General features: G+C 35.9%; 1 protein-coding gene across 4 annotated transcripts in view; it reads left to right on the forward strand.

The window, feature by feature from the left end:
* Positions 1-21637, forward strand: part of lrp1ba (low density lipoprotein receptor-related protein 1Ba) — a 275419-nt gene that overhangs the window by 34732 nt on the left and 219050 nt on the right. For all 4 annotated transcript variants that reach the window (XM_051907800.1, XM_051907801.1, XM_051907802.1 and 1 more), the window contains exons 2-3: positions 3679-3792; positions 11990-12127. In XM_051907800.1, the coding sequence (XP_051763760.1) occupies positions 3679-3792; positions 11990-12127 (252 nt within the window). The remainder of the gene's footprint in view (positions 1-3678; positions 3793-11989; positions 12128-21637) is intronic.

The following is a 21637-nucleotide window of genomic DNA, read 5'->3' on the forward strand; positions in this document are numbered from 1 at the left end:
TTTTGTATCCTTGTCCAGATAATTGTATTCGTTTTGATTACATTTTTGGATTACATCAGGGTGTTTTGCATATGCTGCTCTTGGGTGGGGCAGGGCGGGTTGTGGTACTTGGTAGAATGAAGGAAAGTTTAGATTTAGAATAACTAATTGGGTGATAACTTTTTGATTTAAGTGAAATAATTCCAAACGAATGTCAAAAAAAATAAAAAAATAAACTAAATTCATCTCTTTCTTGCCGCCCTGACTGTGCTGCCGCCCTAGGTGGCTGCCTAGTTTGCCTATAGGCACGTGCTGGCCCTGCTGCCAGTGAATCACATACTGCTGTTCAAGACACTTTAAATGTGCTTTTCCTCAAAACATGCTGTAGAGCAGATGCTGTTGAACAAAACACTTGTATCTCAGCTGCTTTTTACCATAAACAGACCGTTTACAGGTTTTCAGTTTAAAGGCTGTTCGCCATTTCTGTATATTGACTATGACTCTTCGCATTACCAGAGTGCGAGTCCAAAACATGTTTCCGTGTACATCAGCGCTCAGGGCCAAATGAACAGGATGTTTCCTTTTGAACTTCCTGTCTCAACTGTGAGCTTCCTTGTCATCTCCACCAGAACGATTTGAAACTCGTTGTAATCACAACTCATGCTGCTTTCACACATCAAACTGTCCTGCCCATCCACTCAGCAGGAGGGCCACAAACGCTCCTCTATTACCATCCCATCTTCACAGCGTTCTGTTATGGAAATGCGCTTACTTTACCCAGCTTGAAAGGCTCCTAGCTTTTCCTGCGCTCCTTTTCAACTTTTCAACCGTCTGATGTATGAAATCCATCTACAGTTTGGTAGGTCTGTCCCTGCTGCTTCTCTCTGGGATTGTTTACAGCAACGCAAATAAGGCCAGAAAGTAATTTAAATGGATTGTTTGGGTTTAGGCTAAGTACCGTCTTGTGAAGGGTCTCATGCAGTACACATGTTATTTGGTTATTTATGAAGCACTAATGCATCGTGGACAAAAAAATGAGCGAGCACTTTTTAGTAGATTGCTTGCTACTTGAGGCTATTTGTTTTTAAGCATTTGGGTGAATGAAAGAACATGTTCTCTTTGAACTAGTGAGAGGAGAGCAGACGATAAGGCCACACTCACTTAAAGTATTCAGAATGTATTCAGAACCAGTATATGGAGCTTTTATTTTTTTTATTTATTTATTTTTTTTTACATATATTCACATGGCAGGCGCTTTTATCCAAAGCAACTTACAAATGAGGAATACAACAAGCCATTCATCTAGAAGAGGCACTAAACACAAGAAGTGTAAACGAGAAGTTTCAGTATGGTTTTGGTTTTATATATATATATATATATATATATATATACATAAATAGATTTTTTGTTGAAAATGATTTCAATGTTTTATTAATTTTCATTTAAACGGGCTATATGAATTTTCATGTATTAATTGCTTTTTTATTGCCAGTGTGTGAACAGCTTGTAACGAAACTTAAAAAAATGGGACCTTCCTTGACCTTCTAGGTTGTCTATGAAAGCCTGTCGACTTATTTTATGTGAAGGACTTTCAAAAGATATGACGGTTACTCGCGCTCCCAAGAGCCTCTCTTCCGCTCAATGACAAATGAAACGAATGCTGAAAGAACTATTCTGAAAATGTCCATGTGTCATGCAAAGGGATTAATTCAAACTATAGCCTCACAAATCCAGATCTATAGTTTATAGTTTCAAATTTACTTTTAATCAAAGATATATCCTTCATTGCCTTTGATATCCCACAATCCTATGCGTTCCATTCGGTGACTAGTTGAGCTAGAAAAAGAAAGATGGCATCTGAAAGTTGCGGTTTCTGGTCAGTTTGTGTGTAAATGTACGTTTTTGACCAATGTTTTCCACTTCTGATGTCATTTCTAGTAAAAAATTACTACTGTAGTAATTAAATATTTGTTTAGTTCTCACCAAAGTTCGCTCTGTTTTGCTGTAGATCATTCAGATGTTACGCTGCCTCAGAAGTCTGTCTGAAATCAGTTTTGTGAGGTATTCGTGTGCTGTTGAGCCATTGCCTCTTGAGCCATTGCAAGGCAGTGAGGCAACAAGTCAGCTGCCTAAGTTTTTAGATGCAGCTATAGCCAAAGTCCCTTTCAAGGCAAGTCATTTGACTTTGGCGGCCATCTTTGAAATGCCTCTCGGACATTTCAGTCATGCAAGTACAGCTCCTATCTCTTTGAATGGGGAAGCATCAAGTTCTTCAAAGCTGTTCGCCAAGCTTACGATTAAATTTCATATTTGAAATCACCAATGAACTCTGACAACAATTGTCTCATAAGTGTGGTTTCTTAGTAACGTTAAAAAAACATATTTTTCAGGCTGGACCAGCCAATGCACATGCACAGTCCTAAGCGTGTGTCTCAGAACACTGACTGTTTAGCAATAGAAACTTTTCACATTTCCTGGTTTCTCATAAGCGGAAGTCGTCATGGTTTGGTAAACTTTTATAGCGGTGAATAAGACACTTCATTAAATATATTCTTTTGTGTTTCCATTTGCACAAATAGCAAAAGGAAAAACTCCACAATAGAGTTTTCACAACTTCCAAAAAGAGGGAAAAAATAGAGAGCGTTTGATAAGAGAGAGCGTCAGAAGAGAGAAAGATTTTACCGTCGTTCCCACAGCCGCTGTATTAGAAACACCCTCACAGCAGCATTAACTATTTTTTTTTAATTTGATGCAAAGGTAATATAATGCTAAGTATAGTGTTATAAATGTACATACATTTAAAAAAAAAATGAAAATATAAAAAACTTTGCAGGATTTATTGATGACCGTTAAAACGCGTCATCACAGTTTGTGAAAAGGGTCTACTGGAGCTTCTCATGGCAGCTGCAGTGACGTGATTACTATCAATCAGCGATTGGCTCTTTTATTTAGAAGGCGGGACTTATTCCACCATATTGCACATTGCACTTTCTCCCATTCGTAGTAATATGAGTGCACCGTCTTTCTAAATGTAAAGTTTTTGATATAGCCCCTTAAAATGTTTCCTTTTTCTTGCATTTGTGTGTGTGTGTGTGTGTGTGTGTGTGTGTATATATATATATATATATAAATAATTGACATATATATTGGCATTTGACATTCTTTTATTTTATAATCTGCTACACCTATCTGAATCTAAATGTTTTATTTTTTATTTTGTCTTAAAAGTAAACAGTGTCCTTTTATTGTCATCATGTACTTTATAAAGGCTAAATAATAATTACTATTTATTTTAATTAATTAATATTTCAAATTTTAATTAATAATATATTTATTTTTTATTTCAATTTTTAAAAGACTGTACTTTTAATAATTAAATTAAATTAATTTTATTGTTATTTTTTATTTATGTTAATATTCTTACATTTTTTATTTGTATTTGTGTTATTATGTATATTTATTTTTGGTACTATTGTGTTTCCTCTTGATATCCAATGTAAAATCTGGGTTCTGAAGCTAAAACAGTCGAGTACCACTCATTCACATACACCATATCTGTCATTTTACTGTCAACTCACATTCAGCATTAATGCTCGACACAAACTTGAGAAACATACTATAACATCTTATTCATGACCTCTCATTTTTCATTCTCTCCCCACGTCATCTTTCCACCTCTACTCTCCACTCTTCCTCAAGCATGTGACATCGAAGAATTTCTTTGTGGCGACGGACGCAGCTGCGTTTCCAAGAACTGGCTTTGTGACGGGGAGCTTGACTGCCCCGATGGTTCAGATGAAACATCAGCAATATGTGAGTCCATCAACAAAACACATTTCACCATTTATTTAATGCACCATAATAATTTAACTTATCTAAACTATTGATCTAAACAAATATTTATTTATATCGTTTTGTTGTTCTATCTGTCTGATTTTCTATCTATCTGAGAACTGAATCTATCTATCTATCTATCTATCTATCTATCTATCTATCTATCTATCTCAACACATTTCACCATTTACATTGTGTATGCTTTGCCCTCATAGTGGTCTCATAACCTATATATAAATGTCAAATAAACATATAAACAGGTATATTTCTTGTGTACTTTACACTTTATGGTCTATTGACTCCCCAATAAAGAGATCTGGAGTTCAAATGTGCTTGAATCGGTTGAATTTGAGTATCTCAGTGGGTTTTGAAGGACAAGTTCAGATTTAACATTATCACAAAGGCCACACACTAATCAAAAGTGCATTAATAATCTAAATATTCAAATAAATAAACGTTTTTAGAAGAGTTTTTACACTTTCTGCCAAGTTACATGTCATTTTGACCGAAGTCAATGAGATTTTCAGCTCAAAACAATCGTACTTGACATTTCTATTACAAAATGAATGGGTTTTCAAAACGCTTCAGTAAAATTGGGAAATGCACTCATAAATATTGCTGGATGAGAAATGGTAAGTGGCTGGGATAAAAGATGTCATGACGTGTTAATTGAAGGAATTGTTACCTGAAGTGTTGTGCGGTTTCCACATGGTACAGTCCTCAAATGCGCCGATTCTGAGAGGATAAAGAGATGAGAAAGCTTTTGTACATATGACAGGCTGCATAATTATCTTTTTAAAATAGAATGCATGATATATCTTTTGAAATTCAGTGTGTGCTGGAAGAAATATTCAAGCCTTTTATGAGATCAGAGGAAATCACAGTTAAGGTCAGTTGCCTTTCGGCAAAACTGGAAAAACATAGTAACATAGTAAAATTGTTATTTTTAAAGTTATTTTTCCTGTCAGCATTTGGCAAATAAATACCCCTTGCTTATTAATCCTGACAGTTTGGCAATTGTAGAGCTCATTTAAATAAATATGTTTTTATAGTGTATACTGTCTTCACTTGCAGCACAGGACGTGCAGCTGCATATACTAACTCGTTACTGACTTTTATCATTGCACATCAACAAACGTACCGCCGTGGTTCCTTTGATCAGTTTGTCATCTCTCGTCTGTGAAAGACCATCTGTGGTTTTCCAACTTGCCATTCTATTAATATTCATCCCCATAATCACACTAGATTAGTACGTAATCCATTTTCAAAGTGATGAAAAGAAGCAGAATTACAAATTTGTGTGATATGAATGAAATAGACAGGAAAATATGCATTGAAAGAACTTCTTTCACACTAATGTGATAATTTGAAGTCATTATTCTGTAAAGCATCAAATAGACATTACAAAAAGTAGATTCAGAAAGAAATATTTTATTTGATTCAACATAAAATCAATTACACAAACTTTTGGACCATGAGGTTAAGTAAATGACTGAATTTTAATTTTGGCGTGAACTATATCTTGATTTTTTTTTTTTTTTTTTAATATGGAAATATGAAATTGAAAGTAAACATATGGTCAACTGATGTTTAATGAATAATTTTCTTAGAGAAGTTAATTTACTGAAGGCAACCAAGAAAGCTAGGTAACTAAGTTCATTAAATTTATCATGAACTAGGTTATATAGGCGCAAAGCACCCACGGATACACGAAATATTCTCCATTCATTTTAACCAATGAAAACGACTGCAGCTTTCAGATGCGAAGTTCTTTACATTTTTATAGTTCACTTGAGGCAGCTATGGCATTTTTTAACGACACATGTCGAGTGCGCGTCAATGTAAAACATTAACGTGAGAGCACATCAATGTAATGTGCAGCACGAATCTCTCCACAAAACTTGCGCGCTCTCAATAGTGTCCTCACGGCTCTACGTTATGGAGTGTGGGCACCAACCGGCAGAAACATAAATCGGCGCCTATTGTCAAATATTTGAATGCGTTTTGTCGTTTAAATCATGTCAATTGACCTATAATGCACGATGGGTGCTGCCACCGCAGCCAAAGCGTAAAAGCAATTTAGCAGTGAACGTTCTGATCTTACCGGTGTTGTCGTTCGCTTCAAAGGGTTCAAATCGATCGCCATTCATATCATGAATTTTATGGACATTCTGACTGCATTTTATAGGCTTTACCACCTAGTGAGTTGTTGCCCTGCATTAAATTCATCATCAGACAACTGTATGAAATGTCAGATGACCTACAGGTGCTGGTCATATAATTAGAATATCATCAAAAAGTTGATTTATTTCACTAATTCCATTCAAAAAGTAAAACTTGTATATTATATTCATTCATTACACACATACTGATATATTTCAAATGTTTATTTCTTTTAATTTTGATGATTATAACTGACAACTAAGGAAAATCCCAAATTCAGTATCTCAGAAAATTAGAATATTGTGAAAAGGTTCAATATTGAAGACACCTGGTGCCACACTCTAATCAGCTAATTAACTCAAAACACCTGCAAAGGCCTTTAAATGGTCTCTCAGTTAGTTCTGTAGGCTACACAATCATGGGGAAGACTGCTGACTTGACAGTTGTCCAAAAGACGACCATTGACACCTTGCACAAGGAGGGCAAGACACAAAAGTTCATTGCAAAAGAGCCTGGCTGTTCACAGAGCTCTGTGTACAAGCACATTAATAGAGAGGCGAAGGGAAGGAAAAGATGTGGTAGAAAAAAGTGTACAAGCAATAGGGATAACCGCACCCTGGAGAGGATTGTGAAACAAAACCCATTCAAAAATGTGGGGGAGATTCACAAAGAGTGGACTGCAGCTGGAGTCAGTGCTTCAAGAACCACTACGCACAGACGTATGCAAGACATGGGTTTCAGCTGTCGCATTCCTTGTGTCAAGCCACTCTTGAACAACAGACAGCGTCAGAAGCGTCTCGCCTGGGCTAAAGACAAAAAGGACTGGACTGCTGCTGAGTGGTCCAAAGTTATGTTCTCTGATGAAAGTAAATTTTGCATTTCCTTTGGAAATCAGGGTCCCAGAGTCTGGAGGATGAGAGGAGAGGCACACAATCCACGTTGCTTGAAGTCCAGTGTAAAGTTTCCACAGTCAGTGATGGTTTGGGGTGCCATGTCATCTGCTGGTGTTGGTCCACTGTGTTTTCTGAGGTCCAAGGTCAACGCAGCTGTATACCAGGAAGTTTTAGAGCACTTCATGCTTCCTGCTGCTGACCAACTTTATGGAGATGCAGATTTCATTTTCCAACAGGACTTGGCACCTGCACACAGTGCCAAACCTACCAGTACCTGGTTTAAAGACCATGGTATCCCTGTTCTTAATTGGCCAGCAAACTCGCCTGACCTGAACCCCATAGAAAATCTATGTGGTATTGTGAAGAGGAAGATGCGATATGCCAGACCCAACAATGCAGAAGAGCTGAAGGCCACTATCAGAGCAACCTGGGCTCTTATAACACCTGAGCAGTGCCACAGACTGATCGACTCCATGCCACGCCGCATTGCTGCAGTAATTCAGGCAAAAGGAGCCATAACTAAGTATTGACTGCTGTACATGCTCATACTTTTCATGTTCATACTTTTCAGTTGGCCAAGATTTCTAAAAATCCTTTCTTTGTATTGGTCCTAAGTAATATTCTAATTTTCTGAGATACTGAATTTGGGATTTTCCTTAGTTGTCAGTTATAATCATCAAAATTAAAAGAAATAAACATTTGAAATATATCAGTCTGTGTGTAATGAATGAATATAATATACAAGTTTCACTTTTTGAATGGAATTAGTGAAATAAATCAACTTTTTGATGATACTCTAATTATATGACCAGCACCTGTATAGGTCTAGGGGCGGGGCAAGTGCGTTAAAAGCGATAAACATTTTAATGCGTTATTTTTATTTTCTGTAATTAATTAATCTAATTAACGTGTTAAATTCCCAGCCCTAATAATTATTAAAAACATATTTTAAAATGCATTTTTTTTATTATATACTATATTCATGTAAAAACAACAATTATAACTTGTATGTATAATGTTTAACAAACAATAAAAAAAAAAACATATACAACTTTTATTTATAACACGTCTCATTATTTATACATATCATTATGCAGAATTATTTTAAAAAATCGTAAAAAATTTTTTTATTATTATAGAAAATATTCCTGTAAAAACTGTAAGTTTTATATCAGAACCATAATGCTATTCTTTTCTAAATAATTCCTTAATAATTAGTCTTTTAAGGTAGGGTAGGCAGTGTTTTCATAAACACTTTTTGTCATACTGGTTGAAAATCCCCTCACATCCTGAAAGCAATCAATAACAGACATGGTCTAAATATTAACACATGTACATATATCTTCTGTGAAAGTCTCAGGACCAAAAAGTGTTCGTCCAATCATTGCATTCAGTCCAAATGTAATGATAGGATGACCTACCTGCCTGTCAACATATGTATTTCCATACCTCCGCACACCCTAGACATCACGTAGACATCACACGTCATCAGCACGTTCTATGAGGCTATGCACAGTTGTAGACAGACAGTCACTGAGCACCTCAAACAAACAGCAGCCGCCTTTTACAGTTCCTCCTGAACTAAAACAGCAAACTTATGCTGCATTCACGCCATGTCGTAACCGTAATTAAGAGATGGCAACCTGTGATGTTCTACCTGGTGTTGTTCACATCCTCAGACTCAGATTTATTGCGTTTCTATGTCAACACTATCAATGCCGAAATGAATCTGCAGCAGTCAGGTGGTACAAGTCAGAACTATTTAAGTTGTTTATGTTATTCATTATTGTAATGTTATATGCTTTTAGACATGAGGTAATTTAACGCCATCTCTTGTGAAGCTTTGCAGATTCTGCTCTAGCTGTGCTGTTCATGTGTTTTGGAGAGCGTACTGAAGGGAGGGTGGGATCTAATGCTTTCAAATCCTCCAAAATTGCCTACCCTACCTTTAAGACCCCACTAATATACTGTCATGCTGGAGGGCGTTGAAAGTCTAAAACAATTTAAAAAAAAATGCTGAATTAATGAGGTTACATCACCCTTAATATCTTCCAGGTTCCATCTTGACTTTTGCTGCCTAGATACTTTTGAACGTCTCTGGAGATCCGGAGGCCCTGAGAGGAAGAGCGAGAGACACTGAGAGGATATTTTTAAACAAATCTCCGATTTGTTGAATTACATATTCTCTTTTTACCGGGATTATAAAAGTAGAACAGAGGTCCGCTGGGATGAGCCTTGGGGGGAAACCTGTGTATACACTTCCTTTCTCCAAAAAACTCTCGAAAAAACCCACTCGGCTGATCATTTACAAGGAAATTGAAAGTTAAGGAGGCAGACAAACTGTAGGCCAAGACTTTCATGGCCCTTATTGGAGCTGGATGGAGATCAATATTGCTGTTTTGGCAGTGGCCTCTTCTCCCCCCGTGAAACCCCAGAAATGTCAAGCAATCCACAATCAATGATTCACAAGAGACAGCTGCCGGCGTGCTAAATTCTCGTGTGCTTAAGAAACATATTTAGGAGGAACTGTGCAGGGAGTTGAATATTAAAATAGCTTTGCTCATCACATTTATACACAGTACCCATATGAATCGAGTTAAGGGGGGTGAGCCTCAGTTTTATGGCTTTTATTTGTATTTATGCTGTACAGAAAGGGAAAACAAGAACATAGATGCTTTTAGAAGAATTTGTGTTGTTCATTTGTTTTTTTTTAAGTAGGTTTATAGCATCTTTGTTTTGTTCTGTTATTTCTTCTGGTGTCGAAAGCTACCCGACAGTCTTGTGCACATTTTTGAGTACATACTATTGAATATTAAGTGTTTATTTTAAATGCGTAATAATGTGGACATCATTGCTGTTGTGCATTTTTATTATATGTTTTTGCTAAATTAAATGGTGTTTTAATTGTATTTTATGTTACATTATATATGTGGCTGCTGCATTATTCTGTCTCCCAAAAAATGCCTAAATGTATCATTTTATTTTTAAAGAATGTAATAGCTTTTTAATTGATTTTTTCCCCTCATTTTTCATAGTGTTGTAACGTTAAAAAAAAAAAAAAAAAAAGAGTTTTCTAATTTGGGCTCATCCAATCATTTTTTTGCACCAAAAAAAAAGTCATAATTTAACTTCCTGTCTATATAATAAATTTGGGAAAATTAGGAATTAGAAATTAGGAAATTCTAGAAAGAAGTTTAAAAATTATATGTTGTAGTCATTTAGTGTTTGTGTCTAATGTGAATATTGTTAGTATTTTTTTTCAACATTTTTTTAAATAACAAATTCGTTCATTTTCTGTGACTGGAAACTCATTGTAGAAATTCACTGTTAAAAATTACGTTTAAAAATAAAGTTTAAAAATGATATGTTTATAATATGGATATGTATAAAATATGAATTATATGTTCATATTGCCACGGTTCTGTTATGTTTGGACTTTTAGTTTGTTTATCTTCAGTCACGTTTCCTTTGTTCTAGTTTCCCGCCACTCTTTAGTTTACTGATTAGCTGCAACAATTTCTGTCATTTATTAAGACAAGAAATTCATTGTACATGTTCACTGAGGAAATTATACTGTAGAAAGAACTTTAAAAAATAGATGTTCTAGTTATTTTGTTTGTCTAAAATTAACATCATTAATATTCTTTTCAACATTCATATTTTTATTAGATTAAATGCTGTCATTACCATAACATTAAGAATTTTCGTTTGAAACTTCTCAAATTTCCTCTAAAACATTTATTCTTGGTTATGATTGATACGAGATGTGGCGGGAAAAGAAATCTGTTAATGCCGTAGAATTAAAGTTTTTTAGAATTAAAAAATTTTAGAATTAAAATTCATTCATTTTAATATTTTTACGTCACCTGAGAGTAGCTTTATTACACATTGAGAGTGTCATTACCAAACCTGTGTTCAAAAACGATAAATTCACACTTGATTGACTATGAGCTTAAATGTCTGCAAACATGGTGAGTTAGCAAATCCATGGCATATTTAAACTAAACAAAAGTACCATTACCTTCACACATCATTACCGCCTCACACACAATATTAAAATCACTAGGGGTGAAATTGCAAGCCACAGTACACCTCACAAGAATGGAAAATGGGCTACTGGAGTGCCTTCTCGTGCTCTTGGAATTATCGTAAATACAAGTTTCCTAGGTAAAAATTGCACGTGAATGCCCTCCCATTTCGAAACATGATCATAATCACGACGTCAGAGTCCATCTGTCGAGCTACCTAGATCTTTTTTTTTTCTTTCTCGCGTGACATTGCTTTAACGCAGCTAGTAGCACCTCAGTTCAGCGAAGCAGCAACGCTGAGCTCAAGTGAACCAATAATCTCGTCCGCTTTACTACTTACAACACAAAATAAACATGAATAAACATCAGAGGGTATGTTGAAAGATACAGTACAACTTACTGAAATCCGTATCATGCCACATGTAATCGCTCAATCAGTGTTTCAGCCGCGGAAAGGTGTCAATAAAACAGCTTGTAAACATTTACCATCACATTTACCTCAAGAAAAAGTCATTCAATGTACAAAAACATAAAAAGAAACATAATTATGTCATTAAAATGCATTGTAATTTTATTATAAAAACTTTCTTATGTGTAATTTAAAGTTAGTAGTAGCCTACAAGTAGTAGCCTACCAAGTAGTAGCCTACAAATCAATTCATTTTAATATTATTATGTACCAGGATTCCCTGTATAGTTACGGCATTAGTTGAGAGATATTTTTTTCTTTGAGGAAATTTGCCATGATAGCCTACAAATTAATCAATATTAAATTAAAGTTTATAGAATTGAAATCGAATCACAAGCTTGTGAATCGAATTTGTGTCAATGTTTTTTTTTTTTTTTTTTTAACTTTTACTTGAAGCAAATGTTGTCTTTGCCATTTATTTTCTTGTCTGAGTGCACCAGAATGCTTTGTTTACATGTTAAAATCACAATTTTCTCATGGGGGACGATGCCCCCAGACCCTAATACAACAATTCAGTTGGTAAACATGTCACCTTTTTCACCTCTTGCAGGTCGGTTGAAGAAGTTGCATTTTACAAGACTTCATTAAAATTCCTAATATCCTACTCATCCTTCTCTTCTACAGGCTTGCGGCAGGTAAAGGTGAGATGTCCCGTCAATCACCTCCAGTGCCTCGGCACCCACAGGTGTGTTCATTATAGTAAACTCTGCAATGGAGTACGGGACTGTGAGGACGGTTACGACGAGGGAGTGCACTGCCGCGGTGAGTTCCGATTGTTTTTTGTTTTTTTTCTTTACACCATCTTTCAAAAGTTTAGGGGCAGTATGACTTTAAAAAAAAAAAGAAAAAAAAAAAAAGAATAATGCATTTATTCAGCAAGGATGCATCAATAAATTGATCAAAAGTGACAGTAAAGACATTTGTGACCCTGAACCACAAAACCAGTCATAAGGGTAAATTTTTTGAAATTGAGATTTATACATCATCTAAAAGCTGAATAAATAAGCTTTCCATTGATGTTTGTTATAGGACAATATTTGGCCGAGATACAACTATTTGAAAATCTGGAATCTGAGGGTGCATAAAAAATCTAAATATTGAGAAAATCGCCTTTAAAGTTGTCCAAATGAAGTCCTTAGCAATGCATATCCACTCATAAAAATACATTTTTTATATATTTACGGTAGGAAATTTATAAAATGTCTTCATGGAACATAATTTTTTACTTAATATCCTAATGATTTTTGTCATAAAGGAAAAATCGATAATTTTGACCTATACAATGTATTATTGGCTAATGCTACAAATATACCCGTGTGACTTATGACTGGTTTTGTGGTCCAGGGTCACATTTATGTTACAAAAGATTTCTATTTCAAATAAATGCTGTTCTACAATACTATCAGACTATTATGGTTTCCAAAAGAATATTAAGCAGCACAACTGTTTTAAACATTCATAATAATAATAAATGTTTCTTGAGCAGCAAATCATTATATTAGAATGATTTCAGAAAGGATCATGTGACAGACTGGAGTAATGATGCTGAAAATTCAGCTTTGCATCACATTAATAAATTACATTTTAAAATATTCAAATAGAAAACAGTTCTTTTAAATTGTAATAATATTTTACAATATTACTGCTTTTACTATATGTTTGATCAAATAAATACAGCCTTGGTGAGCTTTCAAAAACTAAAAAGAAAAAAAATATATATATATATATATATATTAGATATATATTAATTTGTCCCTCTGATGTCTACTGGTATTATTAGTAATGTTTTTTGTGCAACAAAATGGCCATAATTTAAAGACCGTTTTTCACCATTTCTCTGACAATTTTAATTAAAAAGGCCATTTTTTTTTTTTGTGCTTTTAAGACTCTTTTGTAAATCTGTCTGATGAAAGTTTGGAAGTACAAAAGTCATTTTTTGCAGCTTGGTTTCAATATTTTTTTAGTTAAGAAAGTTTTTATAGTTACAGTTAACTTTTATCTTAAAAGATGAAAAGATGAACCCTTTAAATGTTCAGATTATGAATTTATTACGTTTATTCAGATAATTATGAAACTGTAGCTTCAGATGTGGCATGAATAGTTTTGATAGTTTTCAGTGTGTTATACTTTTGTGTAGTTGTGCATCGGACTTGATGCAAACAGTCCTCCTATCTCGAATTTAGCTAAAAACATCAAATGCTTTTTGTTGATGGACTAGATGGTACATCAGTACCTATAGCTGCAGGTCAAGACTTTCACCTTTAAAGTACAATTCATGTCTTAGCACAAAAAAGGGCCCATTATTTCCTCATTTTAGGAGTGTTTGACAGAATTAAACCCACAACAAATCTGCAGTCATTTTAAGTCAGTTCCATGCAAGATAAGCACAGTCGGCTTAATGTAATAATGGGTTTCTGCTCAAAGGCAATTACTGTTTCTCCACATGATGAAGTGAGGATTGCGTTTTGTAACATTGTGGTGAAAGGGAAAAAGAAAAGAGGTTTATATGGAAACTGCAGCCTAGTTTACATTTAAAACGTTGTGATTTGATATATTGCAGCCGAGCACGTTTAACTGTTGAGACGCATGAGCGACATCATCATGTCTAGAGAATATGTGTATTTAGTTACGGCTGTAATAAATGAGCATATGGAGGTATTAATCATCCTCACCTTGAGTTGAACTGCTCGTGAGATGTTAGCGTGCATACAGCAGGCTTTTTAAAACAACCAAAGACCTCGTTTGGAAGGGAAACTCACGCATTTACATTTTATGTTGCATTTCAATCTTGGTCTTGGTTCAGTTTCAAAGTAAATAAAATTTGGCGGCATGGAGAGGGAGGTATGGAAGTACACGCTCCTTTGAGGAGCAGCTCGGGCTGCTTTGTTCCACTACAGACTGGTTTCGAATTGCTCTCTGCACACCTGTCATAACTGAACATTCATAATTTACATTATCAGTCCGCAGAGCAGATATAAACTCTCATTCCTGGAGGTATTCGAATCTGGGACAGATAGAGAGAAAGAAGAGAGAAACATCTTCACAAGAATGGTCATATGAGCCAGACTCGCACTTTTCTTTGTCATAAAAGTTGAGACAAACTAGCCTTGTGAGTTGAAGATAGCGTGAAACTAGCATTGACCCCATTTACATACATATATATGTCTGTAGTCTTATTGTGCACAATATTGCAGTTCATAATTTCGACTTGTCCTCCTTTTCACACTAAAACCATGTTACCACTGTTTATGCTTTGTGGCCATACTATTGAAGAAATTAATATTTTAAAGGGGTAGTTCAGCCAAAAATGAAAATTTTGTCATCATTTACTCACCCTCAAATTGTATCACTGTATCATTGTATCAATTGTATCACTGACTTTCATAGTATGGAGAAAAAAAAAAAAAAAAAAAAAATACTATATGGAAGTCAATGGGGACAAGAAACTGTCTGGTTACCAACATTCTTCAAAATATCTTCTTTTGTGTTCAGCAGAAGAAAGAAATTCATATAGGTTTCATACAATTTGAGGGTGAGTAAATGATGACAGAATTTTCATTTTGGGGTGAACTATCCTTTTAATGCTCACCTATTCACTTCCATTGTAAGTATAAATGTAAGTAGGTGGTTGCTGGGGTGTTGCTATGCAGTTGCTAGTGTGTTCTGGGGGGTTGCTAACTGTTTCAAATCACAAGTGCCCCCACCCTAGTTCTTAAAGGGTTAGTTCACCCAAAAATGAAAATTCTGTCATTAATTACTCACCCTCATCTCATTCCAAACCCTTAAGACTCGGAATGCAAATGAAGATCTTTTTGATGAAATCTGAGAGATTTCTGTCCCTCCATTGACAGCATACGCAATTGCAACTTTGAGGCTTCAAAAAGTTCACAAAGAGATCGTAAAACTAATCCATATAAATTGAGTTGTTTAGTCCAAATTTTCTGAAGAGACTTGATCGCTTTGTATGATGATCAGATTTAGTTTAGGCTTTTACTCATATACAGTTGGTACGGAAAGTATTCAGACCCCCTTAAATTTTTCACTCTTTGTTATATTGCAGCCATTTGCTAAAATCATTTAAGTTCATTTTTTTCCCTCATTAATGTACACACAGCACCCCATATTGACAGAAAAACACAGAATTGTTGACATTTTTGCAGATTTATTAAAAAAGAAAAACTGAAATATCACATGGTCCTAAGTATTCAGACCCTTTGCTGTGACACTCATATATTTAACTCAGGTGCTGTCCATTTCTTCTGATCATCCTTGAGATGGTTCTACACCTTCATTTGAGTCCAGCTGTGTTTGATTATACTGATTGGACTTGATTAGGAAAGCCACACACCTGTCTATATAAGACCTTACAGCTCACAGTGCATGTCAGAGCAAATGAGAATCATTAAGGTCAAAGGAACTGCCTGAAGAGCTCAGAGACAGAATTGTGGCAAGGCACAGATCTGGCCAAGGTTACAAAAAAATTTCTGCTGCACTTAAGGTTCCTAAGAGCACAGTGGCCTCCATAATCCTTAAATGGAAGACGTTTGGGACGACCAGAACCCTTCCTAGAGCTGGCCGTCTGGCCAAACTGAGCTATCGGGGGACAAGAGCCTTGGTGAGAGAGGTAAAGAAGAACCCAAAGATCACTGTGGCTGAGCTCCAGAGATGCAGTCGGGAGATGGGAGAAAGTTGTAGAAAGTCAACCATCACTGCAGCCCTCCACCAGTCGGGGCTTTATGGCAGAGTGGCCCGACGGAAGCCTCTCCTCAGTGCAAGACACATGAAAAAACGCATCAAGGACTCCAAGATGGTGAGAAATAAGATTCTCTGGTCTGATGAGACCAAGATAGAACTTTTTGGCCTTAATTCTAAGCGGTATGTGTGGAGAAAACCAGGCACTGCTCATCACCTGTCCAATACAGTCCCAACAGTGAAGCATGGTGGTGGCAGCATCATGCTGTGGGGGTGTTTTTCAGCTGCAGGGACAGGACGACTGGTTGCAATCGAGGGAAAGATGAATGCGGCCAAGTACAGGGATATCCTGGACGAAAACCTTCTCCAGAGTGCTCAGGACCTCAGACTGGGCTGAAGGTTTACCTTCCAACAAGACAATGACCCTAAGCACACAGCTAAAATAATGAAGGAGTGGCTTCACAACAACTCCGTGACTGTTCTTGAATGGCCCAGCCAGAGCCCTTACTTAAACCCAATTGAGCATCTCTGGAGAGACCTAAAAATGGCTGTCCACCAACGTTTACCATCCAACCTGACAGAACTGAAGAGGATCTGCAAGGAGGAATGGCAGAGGATCCCCAAATCCAGGTGTGAAAAACTTGTTGCATCTTTCCCAAAAAGACTTATGGCTGTATTAGATCAAAAGGGTGCTTCTACTAAATACTGAGCAAAGGGTCTGAATACTTAGGACCATGTGATATTTCAGTTTTTCTTTTTTAATAAATCTGCAAAAATGTCAACAATCCTGTGTTTTTCTGTCAATATGGGGTGCTGTGTGTACATTAATGAGGAAAAAAAATGAACTTAAATGATTTTAGCAAATGGCTGCAATATAACAAAGAGTGAAAAATTTAAGGGGGTCTGAATACTTTCCGTACCCACTGTATAAGCATTGATCAGCGAACATAAACTGACATGAATGACGCGTGAGAACACCTCTTGCAGAAGCTCAAATGAGCTGCGTAACCAATGATGTTCATTTTCGTGTGTTACGCAGCACGTTTAAGCTTCCGCAAGAGGTATTCTCACGTGTCATTCATGTTCGGTTGAGCTTTTGACATGAGGGTGAGTAAAAAATTACAGAATTTTCATTTTTGGGTGAACTATCCCTTTAACTGTACTTCAACAACAACAACAAAAAAAAACAACAAATTAGCTTTTCCTAATTGTTTAACACTATGCTAAGCTAGTAGACTAGTGAGCTCGAAGGCTAACTGAAAACTAAAAGAAAGGGAAATGCTTTGACTCTTTAGCTTCGTAATATAGTGTGATACAGTATGTCACTTCTAAGTAGTCCGCAGAGAAAACTCTACTAGTGGCACTTTACTTATAGGGCCCTATTTTAACAATCTAAGCGCATGGTCTAAAGCGCACGGCGCAAGTGCACTTTGGGTATGTCCGAATCCACTTTTGCTAGTTTAGCGATGGGAAAAATAGTACCACGCCCGACGCATGGTCTAAAAGGGTTGTCCCTATTCTCTTAATGAGTAATGGGTGTGTTTTAGGCGTAACGTGCAATAAACCAATCAGAGTCTCATCTCCCATTCCCTTTAAAAGCCAGTTGCGCTCGCGCCATGGCGGATTCGCTATTTACATGGCGGAATTTGCAAGCAGAAAGACTGAATGCTTCTCTAGCGAGGAAATGGATCCATCTACGGGACAAGCCTGATTCCACCAAAGCATTTTTATCTTTATTGACACAATAATAATCTTTTACATTGTAATGCTTTTATTTGTAAGATTTGGCATGTTTGTGTGCTGCTGCGTGCCCCTGAGTGTGTAATAAGCAGAGTGTATGTGCATTGTGCACAGTTATTACCAACGTGCTCTTTAAATAACAAAAAAAAAATTGTGCCATTGACTTTAGACCAGGTTTCAGTTGGTCAATGGCACAGTCTATTTCAGTTGCCTCAAAATAGCAATGCGCCAACAATGCGCCTGAACACACCTCGTTTTCAGACCAGCACACACAAACATGGGCGCACAAATGCGCGCAAATGCATTTGCTATTTAAACAATGTGGCACAGGGTGAGAAAATGATAACTGCGTCGGGCTGAAACTAGCAAAAAACACTTTGGCGCTAGCAAAAAACGCCTGGCGCTGCATTGCACTGGGTGTATGATAGGGCCCATAGTCTTCTATGGGGGTCCAAGAGAAATTTGATTGCTATAAATTTTTTTGTTTCACTCAAAAATATCATGTTACAGACGTTTAATGCATTGTGAATGCCATTTCATGTTGTATTTAACTGTGTTAATGTGTTCAGGTTAGCTCAAAACATTCAGCTCAATGGAAATGGGTTTTTATGTCGATAAAGCTACGTAAACAGTCTTGCAGATATTTGACATCGATTCGAGTGGCTAACTAACCTTGACAAAGTGGTTTATTTTGTTCTGAAGAAAAAAAAAAAAAACTAGCGAGCAGCATTGGGAGCACTGCCTTTGGATCACTGTGTGTTATTTTGAAACTCTTTCTTGGCTATTTTTCTTGGTTGTGTGGGGATTTGTTTTGTCATTGAGGAATGGAGCCTGCCTTCAGGTGACCACGGCTATTCACTAGAGACTAAAGAAAAGAGAATAAAGGGATTTCAGTTGTGTGTGTGTGAGTGTGCGTTTCAGTATGATCACTCATCTTCACGTTTCCCCACTGTTTTGGTCCTTCTCACACAGATTATATTTAGATCATTGGGGCCTGATAAGGACTTTATATCTTTTTTTATTATTATTCAGATGGCGTCTGCCGGTGTCAGACTGACTGACTGTAGACGTGTGAAATGAATAACTTAACAAAGACGCCATAGAGCAGTGGAGAAGATAACAGAATTGAGACAAAAAGAGAATCACACATTTAATTAACTTCCCTGAAAACATACAAGGAAAGAACACAATGCCACGCACATTTCACGGTGAAGATTTTCTTGATCTGTTGCATATATATATTGGTTTGTCTCCGATCAGAAGAGCGTACAGTTTTGTGTACAAAATCACACTTTAACGGCCCACAATGCATTATGGCTAGTATGCTTAAAAAAAGACCTATCGTATCCTGAAAAAAGCTAACTGTTTTCATTATGTACCTGCTCAAAAACAACTTGTTACCATGATATCTTGTTGTAGCAATTCAAAAACATTTTAAACCAGTTAGCGCCATGCTAAGCTATGAGGTTAAGCTGTTAGCTTGCTATCTGAAAGGGACCTGTTCAGAAACAAAGCTTGCTACCATGATATCTTGTCCTACCTAGTCAAAAACATTTTTAACTAGTTAGCGCTGTGCTAAGCTAGGAGGCTACGCTGTCTGAAGGTTAGCTAACAACACAAAAATAGGGAGATGTTAAATTTGTCCACTTTTGCTTCAGTAAATTAGCATCGGCTAGTTGGACCATGCTAACTTGCCAAACTTTGACTCGTCCTAAACTTCACTTATGCGTGCATTTGTATGACGATGTGGCATCATGGAGTGTCTCTTTCTATAAAATCACAGTGCAGGGAAAAGGTCTTGTTGAATTTACAGAGTAATCATTTAGTCGTCTGTGTCTAGAGATTGGGTTGCACATTACTGAACATGAGTGATGGGCTTTTTGCCCTCTGGGCTTGAGAAGCTGCCTTATTTTACACATCCACATTTATAGCACAAAGGAAATGCTAAAGCTCATAAACTTTATATCTTTATGTGACAGGAAGGACTGTAACCTTGAAAATGTGCTGAGTGTCCCTCCTGCACTTGCACTTTTTATTTTTTATTTCTCTCTACCACTACACAGTCTTTTTTGCAGTCAGACTAAACTGAGTCTGCTCTCAAACAGGCATTGCAGACTATTGTACTTATTGTACTTTTTTGTAGTATGCAGTGGGTTTTTTGGGGTTCTGGCTACAAAATCCCATATGACAAAAAGTTATATTTTTGAATGTATTTCAAAATATAAAAAACAACATATTAATACTTTAAGGTCTATTTTAAGAAAATACATCTACAAATTACAAATGCATTTATTCTTCATTCATTTATTTAAAATGTATTATAAATTTGAAAATGCATTACATTTCCCTTATAATTTAGCATATGGTTTAGGCAAAATAAATAAATTTAAATGTATTTGTTTTTATAAATAATAAATCATTATAATTATGTATTTGTATATATGTATATATACATATAAACTATATGTATATATTTACTATATTATGTATAATATATATATATATATATATATATATATATATATATATATATATATATATATATATATATATATATATATATTATACATAATATAGTAAATATATACATATAGTTTATATGTATATATATACATATAAACTATATGTATATATTTACTATATTATGTATAATATATATATATATATATATATATATTTAATTTTTTTTTTTTTTTTTTTGCCATTTAAATTAAGGCTTGATCCCAGCCAAAGGAAGTGTATTTATTTATTCTATTTATTTGCAAGAGGATAATTGGACACAATGCAAAACAAGTGTGTGACACAATGTATTATATACCATTTCACATTCTATTTTTGCACAGTACACATTTAGCAGTAGTCTAGAATTGTCTTCTGTTGCAGTTCCTTGGGCAAAAGCTTTTGAGTCTAAACTGAATCTGCTCTCAAACAGCAGAGTAGAACAGATGCACCATTTCTCTTCCATCTCCTGAGGAAAGAAAGTGATAGATTTTTACCTTGCTTGCAGCCTATTAACATATTAATAACATTAGCTGGTGTTGCTCCTGTATACAGTATGTATGTTTCTGGAAGTTCATGTATAGCCCGCCTCAGCTATTCCTTCTCCGTGTCTGAAGAATTCCCACTGCTGAATGTTTATCAGAGCCTACAAATGATAAAACAAACCTTAGAACATGTGACAGTCTTGACAGCTCTTGATGCCAAATCGGAGTTTGTACTTCAATTCCGATGGAAAAAGAGGTCTTGAGTGAGAACACTTGCTGTGTGCTGTAGTGAAGGCCAAGACGGCGATCAGGAATCTTGGGAAGTTCAAAGGCAAAAAGCAGCGTAGAACGTCTGACTAGCTTAAAATTGGCACTTGAATTTCTTGACAAATCCACCACAGAAAGACACGGGAAGCAGGTATTTTTAGTAAATCACATCACTTCTTTGCAGTTCTGTCAGGGAAGCATGCTACATTCCATTAAAATCAGAAACTTGGAATTTTCAACTTAGATAAGTGCGATTTACGCTGAAATGCAACCCTGCCATTTTCAAACTATAACGGGCTCTGCAGCATTTTCAAAAGTCTAAGTTTTCGAGGGTCGAAAATGCCGGAATAGTGAAAACGACATGCGTAGCCATAGCAAAAGCTATGCATTTTAAAATGAAAATGCACTAGTGTAAACGCGGCCTAACTGAATTAAAATCTTTTTAGCACATGAAAAGCTGTGAATTTCTCTGTTGATAATTGTACAACTGCTATAGTATTAGCATATTTTATGTTTAGAAATGTGGTTGCTAGTATACTTTGATAAACAACTGCATTACATTATGATAAAATTTTGTCATGCTGTACGT

The sequence above is a fragment of the Ctenopharyngodon idella genome, chromosome 10, assembly GCF_019924925.1.
Source record: "Ctenopharyngodon idella isolate HZGC_01 chromosome 10, HZGC01, whole genome shotgun sequence".
In the NCBI taxonomy this organism is placed as follows: Eukaryota; Metazoa; Chordata; class Actinopteri; order Cypriniformes; family Xenocyprididae; genus Ctenopharyngodon; species Ctenopharyngodon idella.